This window comes from Trichophyton verrucosum (assembly GCF_000151505.1).
Source record: "Trichophyton verrucosum HKI 0517 chromosome Unknown contig00122_1.f1.exp, whole genome shotgun sequence".
NCBI classification, from domain to species: Eukaryota; Fungi; Ascomycota; class Eurotiomycetes; order Onygenales; family Arthrodermataceae; genus Trichophyton; species Trichophyton verrucosum.
The window spans coordinates 87387-113896 of NW_003315554.1; the positions used below are offsets into that span (position 1 = coordinate 87387).

The following is a 26510-nucleotide window of genomic DNA, read 5'->3' on the forward strand; positions in this document are numbered from 1 at the left end:
TCTATTGAATATATCTATGCACTATAAAACAATAAACATCTACTATCGCAATATCTGTAGACGTAGCGCTGGGCCACTGGCTTAAGCAGCATCACGTGGAAGCTCCGCCACCAGAAGCTGTTTTGTTGGAAAAGAAAAAAAAACACATCAAAAGCCACCAAGTTTGTAGATGCAAGATAATTGACCACGAACAGCCTGCATTTCCCTGCCTTTATATCTGCTGACACGCCTGTCGTACCTGTTTACACGAAACGTATCCTTTCCCCAGTATCAATAGCTGATACGGCAAACCTCACCGTCAACGCAAAGCGGGGTGGGAGCTCGCTACAAAAAATACCCCCCAAAAACCACCACTCGACCAGGTTATTTTATTCAAAGCTGCAGAACGGCCTATAGTGACTCTGCATAGGCCATGGACGAGTTCAACAACACAGACACAGACAGCGACTACACGTCCTTCTGGAGAGACTGGGTGAGTGGCCCGTTCGAACCAGTGTAACGCAGATATTCTCGGCTTGAGTGCGCGAGACTAACGCATTGCGAGCACAGTTCATATCCTCCCGAGGCAACGAATACTTCTGCGAAATAGACGAAGAGTACTTGACCGACCGCTTCAACCTGACGGGCCTCAACACCGAGGTCCAATACTACCAGTATGCGCTGGACATGGTGACGGACCTGTTCGACCTAGACGCCGACGAGGATCTACGAGAACAAATTGAGAAATCCGCCCGACATCTGTACGGGCTGGTTCACGCCCGGTACATCGTTACCACGCGCGGCCTAGCAAAAATGGTACATTCCCCTCAACGCTCTCTTCAAGTACGCACGCTAACTGACCTGACGAGCGCAGGTCGAGAAATACAAAAACGCAGATTTCGGCAAATGCCCGCGCGTGATGTGCGAGCAACACCCGCTCCTACCCATGGGCCAATCCGACATCCCCGGCCAAAAACCCGTAAAGCTATACTGCGCCAAATGCGAAGACATATATAACCCCAAATCATCCCGACACGCCGCTGTTGACGGCGCGTACTTCGGGTCTTCCTTCCACAACGTGCTGTTCCAGGTATACCCGGACCTAATACCGGACAAGTCGCGACAGAGGTACGAACCGCGGGTGTTTGGGTTCAGGGTGCATGCGTGTGCGGCGCTGGCGAGATGGCAGGATCGAAAACAAGAGGAGCTGCTGGACCGGTTGCGGGAGCTGGATATGGAGAGTCCGTTTATTGAGGATCGGGAAGGGGATGAGGATGAGGATGAGCTTGAGGAGGATGACGAGGAGGAAGAGGAGGAGGAGGATGAGGGCGGGGATTCGATTATGAAAGATGAGAGTATGCCTGTTGCGTGAGCGAGGCGAGTGAGCGAGAGAGAGAAAAATACCGTCTTTTTTTTTTTTTTACATTGATAATGGAATGGGCGTATGGGGTGTTGATTGGGCGTATTGTATGCCTTTTTTATTTTTTGCCTTAGCGCAGGTCATGATATGAATGATTGACTGGACTTTTTATTTATTTAACTATTTATGTTGGTTTTGTGGTTTTATGAAGTGAGATTAAAGTATGCATGATGACGGCTTTGTTCATAAAGAGGGCTGTGCATCATGCATAACTGCGTCATTTGGCAAGGGACAACGTAGATCTTCGATATCATTCTCACAAACTACATACTTTAGAGCCCTACCACAATCCTAGATCAATAGCCATCTCGAACATATCAGGTAAGGCCGAGTAAAGTCAGGATTAAACGGCCAGAGAGCGTCTGGTCCAGAACATGCTCAGGGCAGCCAGAATGACCGGCAAGACACTCACGATCTCGCCCAGACCAGCATACGCGGGCGGGATACGCACATACACAAAGGCGCCCGCAGCCAACAAGATGGCAAACACATTATACAGCGCGGACCAGACGAAATTGAACACGATACGCCTGAACGACGCCCGCGACACATCCAGCAGCACCACCACGCCTTCCAGCCCGCCTAGCAGCACCACATCAGCCGTAGCTCTACTTACGTCCGATGAAGAGCCGATTTGAACGCCCACGTCTGCCTGTGTGATAGCCACGGCATCATTAGTTCCGTCTCCACAGAACAGTACCGTCTTGCCCTGCTCCATCAACCGCGTGACGTACGCCTGTTTGTCGGAAGGTGTTTGGCGAGCAGCGATGTGGGCGGTGGGAATACCCACGGCCAAAGCGATTTCTTCAACGGCCTTGGTCTCGTCGCCGCTGACGACGTGGACGGATAGACCCCTTGATTGGAGCTTTTGGATGACGCGCGCGGATTCGGGGCGGGGGTTGTTCTTGAGCCCGAATACGGCGATCAGGGTGTCGTTGCGGGTGATGCAGAGGGTGCTCATGCCACCGGTGATGAGGCGGGAGACGTCAGGGTGGGATTGGACGTGGAGCCATCGAGCGCTGCCGGCGCGGAGGATGGAGGTGTCGGTGATGCACTCCACGCCTGCACCGGGTATGATGCGGATGTTCTCGAGGCGCTGAGAAGGTTGGTCCTGGTCCTGGTCCTGGTTCTGGTTCTGGCTCTGGCTGGCGAGGTGTTTGGATACCGCTATGGAGACGGGGTGTTTGTTATCGCGGACCAAGGCGGAGACGAGGGAGAGGGTATCCTGGTGTGACTCTGGTTCTGGCTGCGGGAGCAAGACTGTTTCTACGACCTCCAGGTCAGCGGTGGTGATGGTGCCGGTCTTATCTAGCACGACGTCGGTGACTCGGTGTGCTCGCTCGGTGGACTCGGCGGACTTAATAATGACGCCTGCCCTGGCCGCAATACCGCCTGCGACAACGAGGACCATGGGAACGGCCAGGCCAACGGCACATGGACAGGACACGGCGAAGACGGCAATAGTGTATGTTATGGCGGTACCGATGGCGCCGCCTGCAGCCTGGTGCCGTACCAACAGACAGACAAGCAACCATGCCACTAGAACAATAGACGCCGCGGCCGTGACGACGGGGACGAACCATCCAGCCACCTTGTCAGCTAGATCCTGGACCCTAGGCTTATGACTTGAGGCCTCCTCGACGAGATTGGATATCTCTGCCACGGTGTTCTTGCCCGGCAGCCGAGTGAGGAGGGCGGTGAGACTGCCTGATCCGTTGATAGTGCCGGCAATGAGCTGGGCGCCCCTTTTCTTGAGGACAGGCAGACTCTCGCCCGTGAGCATGGACTCGTCGACCTCGCTGGTCCCCTCGATCACCCTCCCGTCTGTGGGGATGGTACAATGCGGTGAGACCAGAAACTTGTCCCCGAACTGAAGCAGTCTGGCATCGATCTCTCGAGTCTGGCGAGCAGCAGCAGCATGGGCATCTTCAAGCAAGAGGGCAGTAGCAGGTTGCAAGGAGCGAGTAGACACCGCTTCCACGGCCCGAATGCGCGCGTAGGCAGCGACCAGCCTGCCGAACAGCACGAGGGTGATGAGCAGGGTACTTGTTTCGAAGAACTCGGGCGTGGCAAGCGGTTTGTCTGCGAGGGTGAAGCCCACTGCCACGAGCGAGTAGAGGTATGCAGCGGTGATGCTGATGACGACCAGCATGTCCATCTCGACGACGCGGCTGTAGAGAAGCGAGGTGATGGCGGGCTTGTAGAATTCCGGTACAGCCAGGGCCTGGACACCCGTGGCCAGAACCAGCGAGACGATGACCTTGGTGCGCGGCCCAGTCAGCGAGTGGCCCCATGCCAGCACCAGGACGGGAATGGTAAGCAAGGCCGCATAGGTGGTCTTGTAGAGCATGGCGTAGAGTCTCTTTCTGCCGGCGGAGGCAGCGGGGTCCCTGTGGTTGTTGACTGGGGAGAGGCCCGAAGAGCGATCTCCCATGGCCTGGAGCAGGTCTCGGGCTCCGATGGCCAGGGGGTCGAATGCAATGCGGACTGTCCTGGCGTCGAGTATATCAACCTGGGTGACCCCCGCAGGCAGACTTTCAACCGTGACATTGGGAGCAGTGCCGGGGGGAACAAGCAGGTCCAGATGCTGGTCGTCTGCAGAAGACGAAGCCTTGACGCAGCGGAAGCCCGTGAGCCTGTCGAGACGGTCGATGAGGGCCTCGATGCTGGTGTGGGCAGTGTCGAGATCGAACTCTGCGTTTCCGAGGACGAAATTGACCTTGACGTTGTAGACTGCGGGAGACTCCTGGAGGGCCCTGGAGAGCTTGTTCCCGCATCCTGAGCAGGTCATGCCGGAGACTGCGAGGAGGACGTGTTCGTGGCCAGCAGATTTCTCCAGGTCGACGGCTGCTCCTTTGATGATGCCAGTAGGATTGTCATTTGCATGGCTGTGACTATGAGTATCATGATCATGGTCATCATCATGGTCATGGTCGTGGTCGTGGTCATGTCCGGAGCAGCTCGAGGTATCATCCAGGTCAATATCCTTGTCTTCATGGATATGTTTATGTGCATGGTTAGGGGCAGGGTGAGGGTTAGAAGAGGCAGCCTGGCCGGCACAGCAAGGGGTGAGGCTGTGGCTGGCGATGACGCTGCGACAGATGCACTGGGCGGTCTCGAGATAGGAGCTGAAGCGCTCAAAGGCGAGCCTGAGATGGCTGCTGCAGGCGACTGCTCCATGCTTCCCGTCGTCTCCATGCTCATGGACATGTTCATCTACCGCTGATTAGTACCAGATGTCAAAATATAAGTAGAATAATAGTAGTAGAATAATAGGAGTGGTGGTACCAGCAGCTCCGTCATCGCAGGCCTTTTGGCACTCGTAGGCAGCCAGCGACTCGATGCAGGTTTCTACTCATCCATTAATCTCTAATCTCTATATCAAACAACAGAAGAAGAGAAGACAAAAGACAAGACGGACCATCGCAGCGCTCGTCAGCTTCGGGATCGCAGCAGGCAGCATCCCGGCCAGGCAGACGAGCCATGACTCTTGCATGGTCGTCCTCAGCAGGGGAGCAGGAGGAAGAGAAAGCTGCTGGAGGCTTCTTCTCGCCCGCACAGCATCCAGACTTGTTTCCGCAGGCCATTTCAGTGATCGAATAAGTGATTCAGAGCAGCTAAAGAGAGTAGAGTAGAGAGTATCCGTACTCTAGAGATAGAAGAGAGATACAGAAGACAGAAGACAGAAAGGAGAGAGAGGGATGACTCTTCGGCCCTTTTCCTTTATTTTGAGTCTATGCAAATCACTTCTTCGGCGAGATGGAAGAAGCGGCGCAGAGAAGAAGAAGAAGAAGAAGAAGCACAAGAACAAGCGAGCCTTTTTTGCCTTTTGATGCCGACGGGAAGATCCGGCGAGCTGAAGGGAAGTCTAGAAAAAGACTACGGAGCAAGAAGTGAAAGGACTAGAAGAGTCTTCCGTCTCCGTCTCCGTCTCTGTCTTTCTTGACTGCGGCGGCCTCATTGGCAGTGCAGGCCGGACGGAGCAGCCCCGGAGAGCCATTGGCCATGCAGTGAAGCTGGAGCTGGAGCAGTGAGCTGGAGTAACCTAATAATGAAGCCTGGAGGAGTGAAGCTGAAGCTGAAGCTGAGTTTTGATCTTCATCTTCGCCCATCTTCGCCCATCTTCGCCTCCGAAGAAGCCATCTCCGGTGATGTGCGTTCGTGCATGAACTAGTCGAGTCAATCAGGAAGAAGAAGAACAAGCAAGACGCCGACCGCTCAACGTCAAGCCAACTGAAGCAGATAGCCAGTCAGTCAGTCAGTTATTATCAAGAGAAGAAGAGAAGAAGAAGAGAAGAAGAGCTCGTCTTTATATCTCAGTCGACCGAGGACCTTGCGAGTAGACAGAGACAAGCATCTAGCTAGCTAGCAGAAGAGAGACAGACTCCTTGGTAGCGAGCAGTTAGACAGCAACTTAGACATCTAGACTGGAGAAGAGACTCTTGAGATACGAGATGCACAGCCACTCAACAGTCGAGTCAACAGTCAACAGCCAAATATCAATCACAGTATTCACTAACATCAATCACTAACATCAATCACTTCTACGGAGTACATCTACTCACTATGCAATGCCACACCTGTCGCAAGAGACGAGTGCGCTGCGACGGCGCCCTCCCTGCGTGCCAAAAGTGCCGGGACCGCGGGCTCGACTGCCTGGGCTACGGCAAGCAGAAGCCCCTGGTCTGGCTCGCGGGCGGCGGACACCAGAACGCCTTTCTCGACGACCGCCAGAAGGCCAGGAAGAAGGGCCGGCCGCGTCTCGTAGTCGACAGTCCTGGTTCTTCTAGGGACGCCAAAGATAAAGGTGTCAAAGATGCTTCTACAGCCGTCGTGGTGGCTCCAAGGGCCGTCCCAGAGTCGATGATGTTCTCCTACCCGGCGGAGATTCAGAAGGTCGTCCGCACCATCTGGTACTGTAAGCCACCACCACTACTACTACAACAACATATTATGTATAGAATAGTATATTGACAGTGTAGACGAGCATGAGCTGGTGCCTGATCTCGATCCCATCAACCACGTCGACGTCAAGGCCGCCGAGGACCCGACCGCCTGGCAGGACGACCTCGCCTCCATCCTCTGGCACGTCCTCATCTGCGCCGTCGACACCCACAAGGCCATCCGCTCGCAGCCTGACTCGATGGACTCAGGAGTGGAAGTCCAGGTCGGCCGCGAGGTCTACCGCTCCAAGTCCCACACGCTCAGGCGCATCAGCAGGAACATCGCCGACCCAGAGACCCGCATCTCAGACGTCACTCTCGTGGGCGTCCTGACTCTCTTCATGGCCGAGGTAGATAGTTACCTATCCTTCTCCCATTTCATGATTGAATACTGCTAATTGCCTAGTTATAGACACAACTGTCGGCTGTTGGGTCATGGCAGACGCATTTCCAGGGAGCATGTCATATCATTCGCATGCGTGGAGGAGTCAGGACCATTGCCAGACACAGCGCCGGCCTGAACTCCCTACTCACCTTCTTCATGATGTAAGTAACTATCTATACTTATACATATATCCAGATCCAAGTTAACAAGGTAGTGCCGACGTGATGAGCTATACCACTATATCCTCGTCTCTCCCCATGCTCGATGCAAGGCGGCAGCTCGAGTACACAGACATCATACAGGAGGTCTACCAGGACGGCTCGGGGACATGCATCCCTTGTCCCAACCAGCTCTTCGACGCCATCATCCGCATCAACCACCTCAGAGCCCTGGCTGAATCGTACTCTAATTCAACCATCATAGAACTACAAGACCTGGACCGAGAAGACGCATCTCCATCAAGTTCTAGCACCTCCACCACCACCTCCAGCTCAACTTCCACTCTCAAAACCTCCATTCATGCATTGCTACAAGATATCCTCTCCTTCCCCATTGCTTCATGGGCAGATACCATGCATCAGCAGACAGTCACTCAACAACAAGCCTCTTCATGCAGCAGGTTAGACCCCAAAAAGGCCTTCCTGCGTCCAGACAGGCCGGACTGGGTGCGCATAGCAAGCATCTACCATGCCGCCACAGCCATCTACTGCGTCAGAAGCCTCGGCCATCTCCTCGACCAGGACCAACTACTCCACGTCTCGTTCTCTGCTTCCACCTCTACTCCCACAGCTTCATACGTGTCCGTGTCTGACATCCTCCTCGTGGCCAGGAAGATTCTGCTGGAGACACTGCGGGAAGTCCTGCTTACTGTTTCCGATCCCCGCAAGTCCTTTGTCAAAGTCATGCTCTGGCCCATGTTCGTTGCTGGAGTCGAGGCTGCGGTAGACTCCCGGCCTGAGACAGTGCAGTTTAGATCACTGCTGGAGTCAGTCCTGCGCCGGCTGTGTCGCTCCCTCGGCACCCTGAGCATCTGTGGCCTGCGCAACTTTCTTCTATCTCTCTGGGAACATGCTCGGCTTCACCCGCATCTCTGGTCGTGGAGCGAGCTCATGGCCCTCTCTCCCGGTCGAAGCGTCTTCTTCATGTAGCCAAAGCATTCTTGCATATATACCCATTTCACTTCACTCCTGCATAGACTGTATATACTTACTCACTTCATTCTGCATACCTGTATACTGTATATACTCACTTCATTCTGCATAGACTGTACTAAACCTGCATATTCTCCAATTCCCTAATACCAATCGCAATGACATCCGCAACCTCCTTCCCATTAATCCACATCCCATCATGCGTCTCAGCCATATCCTCCACAATCCTCACCCGTCTCTCCACACCTGCATCACCACCAGCAGCAGCCCACGCATCCACCGTCCCCTTCATAAATCCCAACTGACTCCCCGGCAACGCTTCATCATTCACCGAAAACCCCATCACCACCACCCGTCCATTATTCCAACTATCAACCACCCCTCCCACCCCCTCCCCGTCCACCGCAGGAGACACAACCTCCCACGTCCCCTCCGCCTCATCCCCAAACGCCCCCGTCACAAACTCCCGGTACGCACTGATATGCGCCTTCTCCTCCACCAGCCCAAGCAGGTTCGTCACGCCAGCCACGCTCACCACCGCCACGGGACGAACCACTTCCGCCGCACTCAGCACGCGGTTCATAACGACCTGGAACGCCATCGTGCCGCCGCAGCTGTGGCCCGCAAGCACGTACCGCTCGCCGAACCCGTACATGGACTGCAGCAGGGCCAGCCCGTCCCGCACGTCGTGGATGTGATCCGGGTGTTTGGCGTTGCGGTACTCTCTTGCATCCAGGCTAGTGGGATCCTGTGGGTGGTTAGGATGTGCGGACAGTCGGTAGTCGATGGATGCTATTCCTGCTATCTTGTATGAAACGGAGGGGTCGGAGAGCAGGTGGTCCTGCGTCGCCTTGAAGGAGGGCGCCAGGATGTCTGGATCCCGCCATGCCCCGCCGTGGATGTACCTATTTCTTATCAGTAAATCTCTCTAATATAATCAATTATATATATAGATGATATATATAGATGTTTATAGACATACACTACCCAGTAGCCGGTGTCGGCTGGGGCCGGTGAAGGGGGTATATGCACGTAGACGTTCTGCAGGTAGTGCTCGCCAAAGCTGTACTTCTCGTACCCGCTGTTCTCCGCCATTGTCTGGTCTTCTTTCTTTCTTTCTTCTTGCTTTCTTTACTTCTGGATGATATCGATATCAAGATCAGAGAGTTGTAATAATAATGAGAATAGGTACTGGTCGAGAACTATATATCGTGTTGCGCGCGGGGGGTCTCAAAGATGCCCCTCAGTCGACTTCTCAATGCCCGTGAAGAATCTAAGCATGGGGCAGCGAGCCACGTCTCTGCCCATGCATGTAAAGCTAGACCATCCTTGCACTCACTCAGCCTGCCACAGTCACAAACCCGCATCTTCTCCATCTCTTTCATGCGCTTTTTCCACCTCCTCGTCGTCGTTTGTCTTTGTTTCTTCGGCGTTTTCGGCGTTTTGAAGAGTCGAGGTTGTGCTTATGTAATTAAGTACATGCTTATGTAATTAACTATTCACGCTAGTCTGTTCTCGGCTTAGCGACTTATCTTCTTTTTTTATCTTTTTTTTTATTTCACACAAAACGACGACGACGACGGCGAGACGAAGACGAAGACGAAGCTGAGATTTCAACAACTTGCGAAGCAGCTGCTCGACCCGTGAACTGGATACTGCATAGACGGAAGACGCTGCATTCGCGGAACCAGACAAGATGGCAGAGTATGTGTTCACTGAAACTGCGAGTTTGGCAGGGGGACTTGAAGCTGACCTTGTTCTAGGAGAGACGGTCCGTTGAAGGCGGTCCAAGTGGACGCGCTGGTACGCATACACCATACACTTATATATCCATAGAATACAACGCCAAAGAAGACAATACTGATGGCTGTGCAGGTCGTGATGAAGATAATCAAGCACTGCACCCAGACATTCCCCACGACAGCCACCGGATCCCTGGTTGGAATGGACGTCAAGGGCACCCTCGAAATCACAAACTGCTTCCCCTTCCCCGTCGTCGACCTGCCTCCGGACTCGCACCTGGACATATCGCCCTCCAGTGGCGCGGCGTCGGCACCCCGAGCAAAGTCCAACGTCGCATACCAGGCTGAGATGATCCGCATGCTGCGCGAGGTCAACATCGACGCCAACAATGTGGGGTACTACACCAGTGCCAACATGGGCAACTTCCTCAACCTCAATGTCATTGAGAACCAGTACTTTTACCAGAAGGACATGAACGAGACTGCCGTCACCCTCGTGCACGACGTCAGCCGCAGCTCTCAGGGCCCGCTCAGTCTGCGCGCCTTCAGGCTCTCCCCGCAGTTCATGACTGCCTTTAAGGAGAACAAATTCACCGCCGAGCAGTGCGTACCCTCTCCCTTTTTCTAATGAGTATAGTCCTGCCTTTTATGTGTAGTACTGACGGACGTAGCCTGCAAAAATCCAACCTCAGACACAGTGACATCTTCGTCGAGTTGCCAGTGACCATCCACAACTCGCACCTCCTCACCTCCTACCTGCACCAGATCCCCACCACCGCACCCAAGGAGGAACTCGACCTGCCCCCATCCCTCGCCGCTTTACTCGCCAGCCCCCTCTCCAACCCGCCCATGAACACGCCCAACTTCGACAACCTCTCTCTCAACATTGACCCGTTCCTCGAGAAGAACTGCGACCTGCTGCTGGAGAGCATAGAGACCCACCACACCGAGAACAACAACTTCCAGTACTACCAGCGTGCCCTGGCCCGAGAACAGACCAAGATCGCCGCCTGGCAGGCCAAACGCAAGGCCGAAAACGTCAGCCGCGCACAGCTCAAGCAGCCTCTGCTCGCCGAGGACGAGTGGCAGCGTCTCTTCAAACTGCCCCAGGAACCAAGCAGGCTAGAAAGCATGCTCAACACCTGCCAGGCAGAGCAGTACTCGAGACAGATCGATGGGTTCGTGGCAGCCACCACGGGCAAAATGTTTGGCATCAAGGGCAACCTCGTCCCCGACAATCAGTCTTAGACTTCTCCTTCTTCTCCTCCTCCCTTCTTTCTTTCTTCCGTTTCTTCTTCCTCTTCCATGTTTGTTCCTGATATGATTCATATTATCATGACGGCGTCCGGTGGTTGGATCTGGTTTATCCCTCTTTATAAAGAGTCAATTCATCATCCCCCTTTTTTGCTCCCTCCTTCTCCTGCTCTCCCTATGTAGTGCCAAATCAAGAGAATCGACGCATCAACTACCGACCGTACCCTTCCATCCCCGTCCTTGTATATTTCTCGTAGCCTCCGCGATACGAAGTGCATCCGGTCAAAGTTTTCCGCGCCCGTCTCCATATCATGTGCTGGCCGCTGGTGACCGGGCGATCTGGCGACGCTCTCCCCGGCCGCGGGCCGTTTCAGGGATGTACGCATGCCCAACCTGTTCTCCATCCATCATGCCTCCCCCCCGATTCCTCTACTTACTTATATCCATCCCATCCACGCATATCCATACATGCATTGCATCCTCGCCGTCGCCGTCTTTCTTCGTCCTCCTGCAGCTCTTTTTGCTTACTGCCAAATAGGCGGTGAGTCACGTGAGAGCTTGAGGTTTCTTTTTTTTTTTTCTTTTTTTCTTTTTTTCTTTTTTATTCTTTTTTTTTATTTTATTTTATTTACTTCAGACAAAAAAACAACAAACGTCAAGATGAAGCAGCAGAAACAAGACAATAAACAATAAACAATAACTAGCAGAGTCGATAGTAAAGAAAGCGGACGACGGACAGGAAGACACCAAGTAAAGACCGGCGACTCGAGGATCGTGGTGTCTCGCGCCCTGCTGCTGTCTGCGCGCGCCGAGTCGACTGTCGCTGCAGGTAAACCCCCCGCCATGTCGATGATTCGCCCTTGCTGATGCCAATCGCAGGCTTGCGCTCTGGTGCCTCGCATCTCGTCTCGTCTCGCTGCCGGGGGCTCTCTGTCTCGCATATCCTCTCCCCGTCCCGTCGACCTCGCTGTCCTGTCTTGTCCTGCGCTGGCGGGTTGGTAACTAGTCCACCAAGACTGGCCGGACAAGTTACAACTGTTTCCACAACGCCTCCATAGTTAACGACGTTTTTTTTCGCCATCCATCGGCTTTGCAACGCCCCGGTGGACGGACCCTGCAGCCCTAACTGAAAGCTGCGTCGGCCGACTGTGATTCGATGCTATAGAGCCGGCTGAGTATTTGCTCGTTCCATCGACCAGATCTTTTTGATCCTTTCTTTTCTCTGTTTATTTTTTTTTAGGTTCCATTTTTTGGGTTCAACCTTTTGCCTGGACCAGTATTTATTTACTCGACGTTTTCCCCGGACATAACTACATATTCATCGAGGATCGAGGAGAGAGGACAGGATCTCTCTCTCACTCTCTTCTTCTTCTTCTCCCCTTTCTTCCCCCCTTTTCTCTCTGTGCTGTGCTCTGACCGGACTTCCTGCGCTGGAGTGCCTGGCTCAGCTCAGTGTGTTTCTAACCTGGTCGTCTCTTTTCCTAGTTTTTCTGTCCCTTCTGTACCACCAGCGGCGTCAGGACGAGAGGCTCCAGTTTTTGTCTTTTTCTTTCGGGTAAGATAAACGCAAAAAAAAGTTGAACTTTGACCTTTTAGACATCCGGGTGCCTGTTTTCGATCTGCCGTGCTATTTTTTTTTCCTCTTTATTTTGCTGCCGACTCTACCTCTCGATACCGTCCGGGCGTCTTTCTGTGCGATAGGCGAGGGCTTTTTTTTGCTTTCCGTTTATGTCTATCGATAAGCTTATCGTCGAGCCTCCTTGCCCTTGAACGACGTCACCGGCAGCCAACTCTAGCATCGGGATTCGTCGCCCGTCCGATACGCGCCTGATCTGTGCGACTCATGACCGTCTCTCCATCTCCCCAGTACTCGGTTTCGTCTAGGAAGGCTTCGATTCGGCACCATGGCCTGCGCGGACGTGGAGATGCTCGACACCTGGAGCCCGTTGTGCCGTGTGGGAGATACTCCTTTGGTTGATGGGGATTTGATGGCATCAGAAAGGAGACTGCGGCATCGTTCGACCGTGGAACAATTGCCAGCCTGGTCGTCTCCAACTGCAGGGAACATCACACGGTGCATCTCGCCAAAAGTACGCACCATCCTTTTTGACTCCTTTTATTCGCTTTTCCCTCCTATATTGATACTCTTCTCTCTCCGCCCCCTTTTAACTGTTACCCGATACGCAGTTTGCATGTTCCATCATCTATGGCTTAATGATTTTACTGCGCGTACTGCAAATGAACCGTTTTTCTTCTTCTTCTCTTCTTCTTCTTCTTCTTCTCCTCTTTTCATCTCCGTTCCAGGTCAATTGATGCTCATATCTATCGAATAGGTGGAGGTATATTCAACTCGTAATCGTAATTCTACGGGAGCGCCTAGTTGCATAGATGACCTCAGAGCCATACTGGAGGCAGCATTCTCGACTCCAGAAGCATCTCCGCTACCGTCTTACGATGATGCGATTCTCGATTTGCCGCCAGACTACGCTTGCGACGAATATGCTCGCGCACATGTTGATACACACGCCGGTCCTGCTCCAGCCAGGCACCGCTCAACCAAAAAGCCATCTTCGTTATTTCAGGATCCGCTTATGAACATATCAGTTGATTTCAAAGATACATCTAGATTCAGGGAGGCAAAGAAGAAAAAGCCTGCTAAGAAACCTGCGCCCGTAGCAGACCCGTGGGCAGATACCACACCAGAGAAAGATTCCGGCGCAGGCCAGGAGGAAAAAGATGCTTCGGGAGGCGGCGCCGATGGAGGCGATGGCGGAGGTGATAATGGTGGTGGTGGTGGTGGAGGAGACGATGCCGGCGGCGGAGGAGGAGGTGGTGGTGGTGGCGGCGGTGATGACCCTGGAGGCAACGATGATAAAGGTGGAGGTGAGGAAGATGCGGATCAAGGCTCAAGCAAGAAAAAGAAGAAGAAGAAGAAGAAGCAGGAGGAAGAAGAAGAGAAGAAGAGACAGGAAGAGGAAGAGGAGAAGAAGCGTCTAGAGGAAGAAGAGGAGAAGAAGAGATTGGAAGAGGAGGAAGAGAAGAAACGACTTGAGGAGGAAGAGGAGAAGAAACGCCAGGAGGAAGAAGCCAAGGCAAAGGAGAACGCTGGCGGCGATCTATCCTGGGCCGATGACACCAATGCAGACACCAGCTGGGGTGATTTTGGAGCTGCTACCACATCCAAAAAGAAGAAGAAAAAGGGCAAGGTCAGTGGAATCACTGCATGGATCGAACCAATTGTTCCCGATACTAACATATCTAACTTTGTAGAATGCTGCTACCGAGCTTCCCCCTCCTGATCCAGCACCAAGTGCATTTCAGGACGTCAGCTTAGATGATGGCGCTGGAGCACCTCAGATTGGCATGTCCTTTGGCGGAGAAGATACCAAGGGTTCTACCGGATTCAGTTTTGGCGGCTGGGGAAAGGACTGGAATACAGGCGGCGAGCTTGATCTCGGTGCAAACGGTGGTGATACCAAAGATGACGGCCTGAATCCCTGGGGCGGTACCAGCAAGAAGAATAAGAAAAAGTCTACGGGATCCGACGCATTTGACTTTGGCTTTGATTCTAACGGTCTCGACGGTAACAATGCCGATCCTGCTGGGGATGCAGGCGCTGACAAGGAACCTGACAATTCCTGGGGGTTACCCGCCCCCACGACTGGGAAGGATAAAAAGAAGAAGAAAAAGGGCGCTGCTGAACCCGCTGCTACGGAGGAGAAAGATTCTGGTGGCCTCGGTGATTGGGCTGACCTTGCCATGCCGAAGAAGGGCAAGAAGAAAACCGCGTCTCCTTGGGGTCTTGGTGATGACAAGGCGAATGATGGAGACGATTTCTTCGCTGACCTAGGTAAAAAGGACAAGCAAGCCGATCCAGAGCCAGAGCCCGAACCCGAACCGGCTCCTGAGCCCGTTGCCGAGGAAAAGCCAGCAGAAGAGGATCCATGGGGTGCTACGCCTGCGCCGTTGTCCAAGAAGGAGAAAAAGAAGAAAAAGAAGAAGGGCGCAGCAGACCCTGAACCCGAACCCGAACCTGTCCCTGAACCTGCTCCTGAGCCCGTAAAGGAAGAGGAGCCGGTTAAGGAAGACCCGCCGCCGCCTGAGGAGGAAGATTGGGGTGGTTTTGGAGTCACCAGTTCTAAGAAGGACAAGAAAAAGAAGAAAGGAGCGTCCTTACTTGATCCAGTCCCGGAGCCTGAGCCTGAAGCCCCCAAGGAGGAAGAAAAGCCTGCCGAGGAGTCGTTCAATTCCTGGGACGCTATTCCAGCCCCAACCACCAAAAAGGATAAGAAAAAGAAAAAGGGGGCCGCGGCCGCGGAGCCCGTTATCGCGGAACCTGAACCCGTGCCCGATCCGGAACCAGTCGTTGAAGCCCCGCCGGCGGAAGAAAAGCCAGAAGACAGCTTCTGGAGTTCACTGGCCACTTCATCTTCCAACAAAAAGGACAAGAAAAAGAAGAAAGGTGCCGCGGCAGAGCCGGTAATACCGGAAACAGTCCCCGAACCAGACCCTGTGCCTGAACCCGAACCGGTCGTTGAGCCAGCTCCGGCCGAGGAAAAAAAGCCTGTTGAATCTGCTGGATGGGGGTTCGGTCTTCCTTCCACCACTTCCAAGAAGAAGAAGAAGGGCAGTGCTGCTGATCCACCGCCTCCGCCACCACCCCCTCCTGAGCCAGAGCCAGTGGTTGAGGAAACTAAGGAAGAGGAGCCAGAGAGTTTCTGGGGATTTTCCACTTCAAAGAACAAGAAGAAGAAAAAGAAGGATGAGCCCGAGCCTGCACCCGTGGAAGCTGAGAAGTCGAAGGATCTGTTTGATAACGATTCCTGGGGGAACGAATTTGATCAGGACAAATCAAAGGGTACTGGTATGTTTTGTTTCATCTATTCAACTACAGTTTTTATTAGTATTCACCTGGGCCTTTGCTAATATTTATGCAATAACGCAGACCTGCTAGATGATCCTCCCAAGACGGAAACTACGTCATGGTTCGGATCACTCACATCTTCAAAAAAGGACAAGAAGAAAAAGGGCAAAACGGCAGACCCTGTGACTCCGGGGGCCTTTGATTTCGGTGATGACCCTGCATTGGAAGCTACGGGAGCCGGGGACGAGGTGGACTGGTTTGACAGTGGCAAGAAGTCTACTAAAAATGAGGACCCTCTTGACATACCGGAATTCATAGATGAGGCTGCCGAGGATACCATGAAAAAAGAAGAGGAAGAGAAGAAGCCTGCCGTGAAAGAGACCAAGCTGTCCAAGAAAGACAAGAAAAAGAAAGCAGCAGCAGCCGCTGCTGCTGCTGCTGCTGATCCGGTGCCAGAGGAGCCACCGGCAGAAGAACTGCCCAAAGTTGATTTCTTCGAGGATACCAAAGAGGAGCCTGACCTGCTGGCTCCTCCACCTGTTGATGACTTTGACAGTTGGGGTACTGGAGCTGGGGCAACCACCACTAAGAAGGACAAGAAAAAGAAGAAGGGTGCCGCGACAGCTCTCCCCGACCCGGAACCAGAGCCCGCACCAATAGCAGAGCAGACAGAGTCTAATGACGTGGGTTTTGGATGGAGTTTTGGTGGTACGACAAGCAAATCGAAGAAAGGAAAGAAAGGAACCACTGTCGAAGCAGACGCGGCCAGTAAGGCGCCAGAGAAAGATCCGTTTGCTTTGGACGATCTGCTCGACCAACCAGCTGCGGACACAAAGAAGAAAAAGAAGAAGGGTGCAAAGTCAATTATTGATGAACCAGCGGTTGCTGCCCCGGACCCTGAACCAGAACCGGTAGTCGAGCCCGAGCCCGAGCCCCAGCCGGAACCCGAACCCGAACCCGAACCCGTTCAATCTTCATCCTGGAGTCTCTGGGGTTCTTCGAAGCCTACAAAGGAGAAGAAGTCTAAATCAAAAGCTACTGTACCTGAGGTCAAAGAGGAACCTGAAAAAGCAGCCAAAGGCAAGAAGGGTAAAAAGGTTGCAGAAGAGGTCATTGACACGACCCCACAGGATGATGGTGTTGGTTCAGGAGAGTTGGTGCCCGTTCCCAAAACCCAGGACGAAAGTACCTGGGACATATGGGGTACGATCACCAACAGCAAGAAGAAAGGCAAAAAGGGCGCCAGCGAATTGCCGCCGCCTGCGCCTACACCCCCAGAATTCCCACCTGAACATGGAGGGGATGGCATGGGCGATACGTGGGATGATATTACTGCTCCCTGGCCGACCTCTATCAAGAAGGGCTCCCTTTCACGAACAACTACATCAACATCAAAGGCGTCACACATTGAAGAGAGCAAACTCAGTAAGACCAGAGGCAAAGGACTGGAGGTTGTCGATGTATCTGAGACTCCCAACCTCGACACTCCAGCTGAGGACGTGTCGGCCGCAAAAGCTGCCAAAGGATACTGGAGCAGCTTTGGGCTGGCATCAGGTGGCAAAACCAGCAGCAGCAAAGCTGCCAAGGGAGGTGTAGATGCACCAGCAGACGACCTGCTCGACCTTGTTGAAGAAGAAGAGCCCAAGCCCGCCGCTAGTAAGACAACTAGTAAGGCCGAAAAGGCCAGTGCCAAAGCCTCGAAGAAAGAGAAAAAGGAGAAAGATGCCAAAAAGGAGAAGAAGATGAACGTTGGTGACCAAGAAGTAAAAGAAGACGAAGGTTCGCTTGAAGCGGCTAGCGCGCCTGCGGCTGACAAAGCGACCAAGCAACCAACTTCTTCTGCGACTGCGACCACCTCAGCGCCCAAAGCACCAGGCAAGTCGTCGGTTGCTGAGCGCATCAAGCAGCTGGAGCAGAAGAAGGCCGATAAGGAGGCCGCGAAGGCGCCCAAGACCAAGGAGAAGGCCAAACCCGAACCGCCCCCGCCCGCCGAGCCTGTTCCTGAACCAGAGGTAGTAGAGCCGGTGGAGGAGCCCGCAACCAAGGCCGCAAAGTCCTCAAAGAAAGACGCCGCGGCTTCAAAAACCAAGACGTCCTCCACGTCCAAGACGAAGACAAAGTCCAAGTCAAAGAAAGCAGCCGAAGAAGACCTGGCACCGGAACCCGTTCCTGAGCCTGAACCTGCAGTGGTAGCTAAGGAGCCGACCCCACGTGATTCTGTGCCTGGAAGTTTCCCAGGCGCATTCGACGAGCTGGCTGATATCGAGGAACACGAGCAGCCTAGCAAGGCGGAAGAAGCAGCACCGCCTCCGCCACCTGAACAAGAGGCAGCTGAGTTGAAGGAGCTTCTTTCAGACCCGGACGCAGGATCGTCGCAACGTCCATCAACAGCAAAAGCCGACGGAGATGTAGCCGATGAAATGCCAGGTGCTACACCAAAGAAATCGACCAAGAAAGAACGCGCTAGGATCGATCGGAGCTCCGGAGCTGCATCTTGGGCTCTCTGGGGCGCTGCCGGGGCATCGGGACCCGCTCCAAAGAAATCATCAAAAAAGGAATCCAAATCTAAGGATCCCGGTGAGCCTGTTGTTAAGAAGGAGAAAGAAAGAGAAAAAGATAAGGACAAGGAGAAGCCTCCTGGTCTGAGCAGGTCGAAATCTTCAGCTACCAAGAAAGAGAAGGTTTCCAGCTTAGGGGCTGAAGTGGAGAAATCCTCTGGCTCAGACAAGGATAAACGTGCTTCGCGGCCCTCTAAACACAGCCGTGGGATGAGTTTTCCCTTTATGCTCTCGGGACCGCCACCGCCGCCTGTCCGGTCGAAAAGCACTAAGCGAGCGTCTGCATCGAAGCCAACCTCCAGAAGACACTCGGTTGAGCTTGACGATTCAGGTCTTTTGACCCCTCGCGAGAGTCCCGATATTCCAGATAAGGCTGCAAGGATGATGGGTGTGGAGTCATCCAAGCGCGTCAAACGCAGCTCCAGCCATAAAAAGAAATCAGGTAAGGCATTCATCTATGTCGTACGGAGTACTCCATAGAGCGCAAGCATGAAATTACTAACATTCTTCTCTCAGTCCCACGCGACCCATATGCACTCGACGATGACGTAGAAATGTTGAGTCCTGATGATGGCTTAATCTCCCCTCCAGGCAAATCTTCAAAGGACCCAGAGCGACGCAGATCAAGGAAAGAGGTCAGTAACATACTAAAGCATCTCTTTTAACTCTCTAACTAAACTAACCGGTTTGGCCTACCAGTCTAAGAAACACAGCAGTGATCCGGCTTTGGCTCCATCAGGTGAAATGCCAATGGGCAGAGACGACTTTGGAGTCATGAATCACTCTTCGAGAGAACCGGTGCCCCTTCGTCGCTCTAACACATCTCCCAAGCGTCCCGAAGGACTATTTGGCTTCTTGTCCCTAAGGAAGCCTGGAGCCCGGGCTCCCGAAGTCCGCGAGCGCCCCAAATCCCGCTCTCGTCATGAGTCCTCAAGAAGAGAAACAGACAGAGAAAAGGATGAATCCAGACGCCGAAGAAGGTCCGTGAGGCCGGATACTGATGGCGAAGGCTTCACTACCGATGCAATGAGAACAGGCAATAACAGCCCTACCGAGGAGGCTGAGGCTCGGAGGGCAAAACGCAAGGCAGAGCGGGCACGGCTGCGTGAAGAAAGGGATGAAAGAGCTCGTGAGGCTGAGCGTGAAGGCCGCCGACAAAAACGGCATGCCAGAGAAATGGAGGACCTCCCCCATGAATCTAAACGAGACAAGAAATCGGACCGCCGTTCTCGTTCGGAGAGACCACCTAAAGACCCTCTCTCCCCCCATGAAAGCCGTCGCCATCGCTCTCATCGTACTGACGATGAAGGTGGGAAACCTAGGCGGCGTCGATCCTCACCGGATCACCACCGATCTCGACGTGAGAAGTCATCTCGTCACGAACAAGCTGTCCCCTACCCAGCCATGGTAAATGGAGGCAAAGATAAAACCTCATCTTGGGTGAAATCTCAGATCTCAGACCCTCCCGAGGTCCCTCCCATCGTAGCTACGGTTATTGATGTGCCTGACCCTGCAAGGGAGCCTCAAAATGCTTCCTTATCATCCGACGAAGAGGCACGAAGAGCCATCCATCGTCGTTCTCGAAGGAAATCCCGTCCTGTTGACCCAATGGATGTGGATTTCGACAGACGACCTCGCAGACGTGAATCTCGTCGCGAAGGCCGCGACCCAGTCCGAAGCAATGAAAGTAGCGGCGATATGGACCATCGTTATGGTGGCATGAACACCAAGCGAACGAGCTGGTTTAAGAAACTTACCAGTGGCTTTTGAATGCTTTCTCTTTCCCACTTTGAGCGAACAATGATTCTATTTCGCGTTTCCTTCCCTCCGTTTACTTATGCGTCTTTTTTTAATCGTCGTGCGTTTGGTCAAGTCTCCTCGGGGCGGTTTCGGATGATTGACATACTTGGCTGGAACTTCAAGGAACTGGCGGTCTTCTTTTTTTGGTAATTTGGTTTTGACTATTTAATGACTTTGGTGACGTCTATTTATGCCTTTCTGATATCATTGCGTTTTCTTTTAATATACCCCAGCGCAGTGAACCTTTTATCCTGTTATGACCCCCTTCCTCTTGATCCTTTTCTGACGATATTACGCTTCGTTTTGATTAATGATGATGACCTTGTAATCTAGCTACTCGTGTAATCATTGACCAATTTGTATGGTGGTCGTTGATTAGTATGTTAGGACGATCTTGATCAAATCATCAAGTAGTTACATTTTGCAATGAATACTATCTTTTGTCAATATTAAACGTAGCCGTGCAATATAGACCGTATATTAACCCCTCAACTAGCTAACCCCGGGTACCCCAGTGGAGCTTGGACTTCTAGCCCAAGGTCCCCAGAGATTGTAGTTTAAGGACGATAAGCAATGTTCGGGAAATTTTAGGGGTACAAAGAACGAAGGAGTAATGCGCCAGCAAACCTCCACATACCATTGCCGAGTCTGGGTAGAATACATTGAATGAGAAACAACCAACCGTAACAGTGACGATACAGGACGATAGTAAAAAGGACAGCAACGACTAATAAACTGGCGAAAACCAAAACATTGGTACAGGGAATAAGGGGAGAGGCATATAGAACGAGTCATGGCACGATAATAGAAGGGGAAGAAAACGGCGATTAAAGATCTTCAGCATCACTTGACTCCACCAGCTTGGGTTCTTCCCCATAGGTCGACTTGTACTCGTTGATGTACCTCTTTCGATCCTCCTCTTGGAGAGACTTATATTTCTATAACTGCTGTTAGTCATTTTCAAATGCTACATTGAATGAAGAAATATTTACCTCTTTCTCACTCTCACTTGCGTTCTTCCAGCTGCGAGCAGTTTCAGCTATCCGCTCCTTAGCAGATAGATGCCTGAGCTCTCCGCTATTATGCATATCGAGGGAGTAGAGCAGGTAAGCGTTACGTGGTCCCTTTACCTGCCTGTAATCTTTAATTGGGCCGTAAATTCTGGATTTCTTCGGTAGGATGCGGCGAAGCTTGCGGCGAGCAGCATTGGCATTCTTTATCTCGAGAGGAGTGTGGGATTCAATCCACTGTTCAAGATTGTGTCGGTTGGTTTCTGCATTCTTTTCAGCAGTTTGCCCAAGCTCCTATACACAACATTAGCTTATTTAACCACGGCCAGCCTATTATATAAATTCGGGTACGTACGTCAACATGGAACTGAGATATCTCTTTGAATGCCTTTACCGACTCCGCAAGAGGGCCTTTTCCAGAGGAAAAGATCGCGATTTTCGAGGTTGGTAGAGGTTTGGGAGGTGTCAGCGCAGCCTCCTTGAGGTTCTCCAAGTCCTCCCTTGCTCGGACCTTTGCTTCTTTCTTTTTCTCTTCGGCCCTCTTCTCCTTGTTACTCTTCCCAGGACGGCCGCGCTTTGGGGGAGGAGTAGGTTTCTTAGAAGCCTTCTTCTTCTTCTTTACAGTCTTCTCTGCCTTGGTTTTTGGCTTGGCGGCAGTGGTTGCATACGAATTGCTCAGAGATAACGACCGAAAGAGGCCTTCAATACTGAGCCTTGCCGCGAAAGAGCTGGCGATGACTTCAGTCCGCAGTCCCGAACTGGGTACGTAAAGCACGCGACTATTGAAGCGTCGCACCGCAAATCGCCCGCATTGAGCAAGCTTGAACACCATGATGGCAGCTTAAGACGGCGCTTGCGATCAAAATCCAGGGAATTAACAAACTGTCGGTGGCCTTGTTCTCCTTCGTCTTGCTTCCTGTCTTTGACCCGTCCTTTGAGCTTCGCTATTTTGATATCCAGGGTGTTTGTTTTGGGTTAGAAGGCGCTAAACCTCTTCTGGCTTATTACATAAGCAGTCTAAGCTTATCAAACTTTTTGCTTCTTTTTTATCGATTCCTCAACGTCAACTTAGCAACTTCAAGCTCAACATCCACTTTACAGCCAAAAAGTAGTATTCGCAGCATCGAGGTCGTTTAGACGGCCATGATATCGCCTTGTCTTGACAGTTGGTATTTATTTCAAGTGCTGTCCTTCTGAACCGTCAGTTTGTGGTTCATTCAACTACGGCAAAGAGAAAAGGAATATAAAAAGTTAGATTTCGGCCAGTTGACCATGGCCAGGGATACTCGCTCACCATCACCTGTAGGCAGCACGTATTCTTCGTCGAAACGAAGCCGGAGAGGCGATGATAACTACGACAAGAGCAGACGCCATGATGTGAAGGGGTATCGGAGGTCCCGCAGTCCCGAGGTAAGCTTGTCCTGCCTCCTTTTATGACACAGCTTTATTAACTGTTGCTATTTCCTTGTTTTAGAGACGCCATCGTGACAGAGGCCGGGACCGGGATAGAGACCTTTACCGACATAGAGATCGCTCTGTTGATACTCGAGACTCTCGTGACAATACCTCCTATCGCCCCAGAAGAAGCCGTTCGCGACCTAGATACCGTTCTCGTTCGCGAGAAGATAGTCGTGGCTACCGATATCGAAGCAGGAGCAGGGATAGAGCCTACCGTAGCAGACGAGATGATTCTCGTGATCGGGGTGGTAGACGAAGGGATGGCTCCGCTGACTCCAGACGTGCTTCTCGACGGGATGGGAGTAGGGATCGAGGCACGAGGGAGTCTAGCGGAAAGTCTCGTGAGGTATGTCATACAATACAGGTTGTGTTGTTCACCCAGGGATCCGCTAACTTAGTTCAGGTTTCCAAGCAGGCATCTACTGCATCCCCTGCCCAAACTGATGAACAAAAGAAGGCTGAAAGACTAGCAAAGTTGGAGGCATGGAAGCAGAAACAGGCAGCAGAACGTGAACGAAAACAAAATGAGCTTGCCGCAAGTGGACCAAGAGGTATTCTCGATGAAATTGACAAGAAAGTTGCTTTATCGCGTGGTGTATCCACGACTACCACTTCGACACAGCCGACCGCCAGCTCACATTCTGCTGGAACAGCAAGAGTTAGGGATACAACATCGTCCCCAACTCCCGAGCAACTGAAGAAAACAACCGTGGCTTCTGGTAGTACTAAAGTGTCCGAAGCCTCTACTCTTTCATCTGCAAGTGCTGTGGCTAACAAATCTTCAGTTGGTGCCAGCTCTTCGCCCGGTAAGCACAATCTCTACCTTGCACACCACCGATGAAACTTAAGGCAATTACTGATATTTTATTTAGCTGCTGCACCACTTAAATCATCAGGCAATGTCAGCGGATTTGGCCTAGGGACCAAAAATCTTAGCGACTCAAACAAACTAAGCGTGAAGAGGACGCTCAATTTTGGAGAGGAGGAATCCAAGGGCACAAAACTTTTAAAACTCCCTGACTCGTCCCTAGAAGATATTTCTGCTAACACCACCCCGCAAGATGGTGATGACGATGACGACGATGACACTGTTATGCAAGATGGTGGTACCGAAGAGGAGAATGCCGCTGCTGCAAGGGCCGCTGCAGAACGACGTGAACAGAATCGCGTACAGCCTGAAGTATCATCTGATGAAAACAAACCTGAGGAGCCCCAACCCAAGGAATCTTCCAATGATATCGCCATGACCGACAGCACGGCTGAACCAGAGGCAGAGGAAGAAATTGATCCGCTTGATGCTTTCATGTCGGACTTAAAACAAAGCACATCTACACCGAAGCAGAGTGTCAAACCCTCTAGCTCGAAGCTTCAACAACCTGAAGCAATGTTTGGAGACGAAAATGACATTAACATGGACCCAGTTGAACCAGATGCAGACGATTTTTTCGCGTTAGCTAACAAATCAAAACGTAAAAAAGATATACCCACAGTCAACCATTCAAAAATAAACTACGAGCCGTTTCGAAAGAATTTCTACACCGAGCCTGTTGATCTTGCTGGTCTAAGCGAAGCAGAGGTTGCCAATATACGCCTAGAGCTGGATGGGATAAAAGTCCGAGGCGTCGACGTCCCGACGCCCGTTCAAAAATGGTCTCAATGTGGTCTAGGTGTCCAAACCCTAGATGTTATACGCAAGCTCGGTTATGAAGGACCAACTTCAATTCAGTCTCAGGCAGTTCCAGCAATTATGTCCGGCCGGGATGTAATAGGAGTAGCAAAAACAGGCTCCGGGAAGACCATTGCTTTTCTTCTCCCTATGTTCCGGCATATCAGAGACCAGCGGCCTTTAGAGAACATGGAAGGCCCAATAAGCCTTATCATGACCCCAACTCGAGAGCTTGCCACCCAAATTCATCGGGAATGCAGGCCTTTCTTGAAGGCCTTGAACCTTAGGGCTGTCTGTGCATACGGAGGAGCGCCGATAAAGGACCAAATTGCGGAATTAAAACGGGGCGCGGAAATTATAGTCTGTACTCCGGGCAGAATGATTGATTTGCTTACTGCAAACTCGGGGAGGGTTACAAACTTGCGCAGAGTGACGTATGTGGTCCTTGACGAAGCTGATCGTATGTTTGACATGGGCTTTGAGCCTCAAGTGATGAAAATCCTTGGTAACATTCGGCCCAATCGTCAAACTGTTTTATTCTCCGCCACTTTCCCTCGAAACATGGAAGCGTTGGCCCGAAAGACCCTGTCAAAGCCTATTGAGATTATAGTTGGCGGAAGAAGCGTTGTTGCCCCGGAGATCACCCAAATCGTCGAAGTGCGGAACGATGACGCCAAATTTGTTCGTCTCCTAGAATTACTGGGAAACCTTTACTCTGACGATGAAAATGAAGACGCCCGAACGCTGGTGTTTGTTGATAGGCAAGAAGCAGCGGATCGCTTGCTACGGGATTTAATGCGCAAGGGCTATCCCTGCATGTCGATCCACGGTGGAAAGGATCAAATTGACCGCGATTCAACTATCGATGACTTTAAGGCGGGCATATTCCCAATTCTGGTTGCCACGTCAGTAGCGGCACGAGGACTTGATGTAAAGCAGCTCAAGCTTGTCGTGAATTATGATGCTCCAAACCATCTTGAGGACTATGTTCACCGGGCGGGTCGCACCGGACGGGCAGGTAACACCGGTACGGCAGTTACATTCCTAACTGAAGACCAGGAGCGGTATTCGGTTGATATCTCAAAAGCCCTCAAGCAGAGTGGTCAACCAGTTCCTGAGCCAATTCAGAAAATGGTTAATGCATTCCTGGATAAAGTAAAGGAAGGCAAAGAGAAAGCGAGTGGATCCGGATTTGGAGGTAAAGGACTGGAGCGACTTGACCAAGAACGTGACGCTACTCGTAACCGAGAGCGAAAGACGTATAAAACTGGAGAAGAGGGTGAAGATGAAGATAAGGAGGAAGACAAGAAAGAAAAGGAGGCTGACCTGTTCAGCAGAGCTGCCTCGGCCGTCCAATCTTCCACCGCAACTCCAGCTTTGGGCACACCTGGAGGTGTGGACCTGGACGGGAAAATCACCGTCCATAGGACACAAAAAGATACAAGCTCGTCTGCCGGCAAAAACACCCTTGATAAAGTAGGCTCTGCTGTTGCAGACATCCATGCTCGCCTTAACAAGGCTGGTGTCATGAGATCCGGTGTGCCGATTGATAACAAAGGCCCTGATGCTGGAGCTTTTCATGCCACCCTCGAGATTAATGACTTCCCACGTAAGTTTTTTCATTTCCCCATAAATTTATTTGTACCGATAAGTGAAGGGATAACTAACTATATTATAGAGAAAGCCCGATGGGCTGTTACCAACCGGACCAATGTTGCCAAAATACTGGAAGCAACTGGGACTTCGATCACGACCAAGGGCAGCTTCTACCCAGCAGGAAAGGAACCCCAACCGGGAGAGAATCCGAAACTGTACATTCTTGTCGAGGGTGATACAGAGCTGGTAGTTACCAACGCCATGCGTGAGCTAATGCGGCTATTAAAAGAGGGAACTATTGCCGCAGCTGATAGTGATGCCAGGGCGCCGTCTGGCCGCTACAATGTGGTATAAACTAGCGATTGCCCTCGTGTTTCAACCGCAGAATATCATATTCCGTGTCATCTAAAATAGCATGGGTCATTGTGCTTTCCAACTATATAGGCTAACGATAGTTGAAATCATATCATTATATAATACAACAACGCTGACGAACACAAACGGCTATTGGAAGTAGATACTAGGTATGATTGCCTGCTGCCGATAGCTCTTCAAACTCAGTCGGGGAATCGTTAAAAGGACATTAATATATAGACACGGAAATTGAATCATACGATCATTGAATCATAAACGAAACAGCCGCCAAAACAAAACAAAAGGAAGAAAGAAAGTTCAAATAATACA

The 26510-nt window shown here is 51.9% G+C and overlaps 9 protein-coding genes across 9 annotated transcripts; 6 read left to right on the forward strand and 3 right to left on the reverse strand.

Moving 5' to 3' along the window:
• Window positions 1–412: 412 nt before the first annotated feature.
• TRV_01609 (uncharacterized protein) lies at window positions 413–1351 on the forward strand (the record flags this gene model as incomplete). The annotated part of the gene is made up of 3 exons (XM_003024212.1): window positions 413–472; window positions 550–822; window positions 854–1351. 3 exons carry the CDS (start codon window positions 413–415, stop codon window positions 1349–1351), a joined length of 831 nt encoding a protein of 276 aa, XP_003024258.1.
• Window positions 1352–1742: 391 nt separating this feature from the next.
• TRV_01610 (copper-transporting ATPase, putative) lies at window positions 1743–4986 on the reverse strand (the record flags this gene model as incomplete). The annotated part of the gene is made up of 2 exons (XM_003024213.1): window positions 1743–4621; window positions 4821–4986. 2 exons carry the CDS (start codon window positions 4984–4986, stop codon window positions 1743–1745), a joined length of 3045 nt encoding a protein of 1014 aa, XP_003024259.1.
• A 114-nt stretch (window positions 4987–5100) lies between these two features.
• Window positions 5101–5232, forward strand: TRV_01611 (uncharacterized protein; the record flags this gene model as incomplete). The annotated part of the gene is made up of 1 exon (XM_003024214.1): window positions 5101–5232. One exon carries the CDS (start codon window positions 5101–5103, stop codon window positions 5230–5232), a length of 132 nt encoding a protein of 43 aa, XP_003024260.1.
• A 218-nt stretch (window positions 5233–5450) lies between these two features.
• TRV_01612 (C6 transcription factor, putative) lies at window positions 5451–7875 on the forward strand (the record flags this gene model as incomplete). The annotated part of the gene is made up of 6 exons (XM_003024215.1): window positions 5451–5552; window positions 5587–5734; window positions 5862–6317; window positions 6382–6692; window positions 6755–6888; window positions 6942–7875. The coding sequence occupies 6 exons, from the start codon at window positions 5451–5453 to the stop codon at window positions 7873–7875; spliced, it is 2085 nt and encodes a 694-aa protein (XP_003024261.1).
• Window positions 7876–7996: 121 nt separating this feature from the next.
• On the reverse strand, window positions 7997–8973 carry TRV_01613 (uncharacterized protein; the record flags this gene model as incomplete). The annotated part of the gene is made up of 2 exons (XM_003024216.1): window positions 7997–8783; window positions 8861–8973. The coding sequence occupies 2 exons, from the start codon at window positions 8971–8973 to the stop codon at window positions 7997–7999; spliced, it is 900 nt and encodes a 299-aa protein (XP_003024262.1).
• Window positions 8974–9574: 601 nt separating this feature from the next.
• Window positions 9575–10868, forward strand: TRV_01614 (uncharacterized protein; the record flags this gene model as incomplete). Its single annotated transcript, XM_003024217.1, has 3 exons — window positions 9575–9649; window positions 9715–10223; window positions 10319–10868. The coding sequence occupies 3 exons, from the start codon at window positions 9575–9577 to the stop codon at window positions 10866–10868; spliced, it is 1134 nt and encodes a 377-aa protein (XP_003024263.1).
• A 1910-nt stretch (window positions 10869–12778) lies between these two features.
• Window positions 12779–20066, forward strand: TRV_01615 (uncharacterized protein; the record flags this gene model as incomplete). The annotated part of the gene is made up of 6 exons (XM_003024218.1): window positions 12779–13178; window positions 13263–14080; window positions 14145–15738; window positions 15820–18738; window positions 18777–18931; window positions 18996–20066. 6 exons carry the CDS (start codon window positions 12779–12781, stop codon window positions 20064–20066), a joined length of 6957 nt encoding a protein of 2318 aa, XP_003024264.1.
• Window positions 20067–20923: 857 nt separating this feature from the next.
• On the reverse strand, window positions 20924–21938 carry TRV_01616 (HMG box protein, putative; the record flags this gene model as incomplete). The annotated part of the gene is made up of 3 exons (XM_003024219.1): window positions 20924–21034; window positions 21089–21400; window positions 21462–21938. 3 exons carry the CDS (start codon window positions 21936–21938, stop codon window positions 20924–20926), a joined length of 900 nt encoding a protein of 299 aa, XP_003024265.1.
• Window positions 21939–22378: 440 nt separating this feature from the next.
• TRV_01617 (uncharacterized protein) lies at window positions 22379–26180 on the forward strand (the record flags this gene model as incomplete). The annotated part of the gene is made up of 5 exons (XM_003024220.1): window positions 22379–22491; window positions 22581–22866; window positions 22929–23370; window positions 23437–25839; window positions 25909–26180. The coding sequence occupies 5 exons, from the start codon at window positions 22379–22381 to the stop codon at window positions 26178–26180; spliced, it is 3516 nt and encodes a 1171-aa protein (XP_003024266.1).
• Between the last annotated feature and the right edge of the window lie 330 nt (window positions 26181–26510).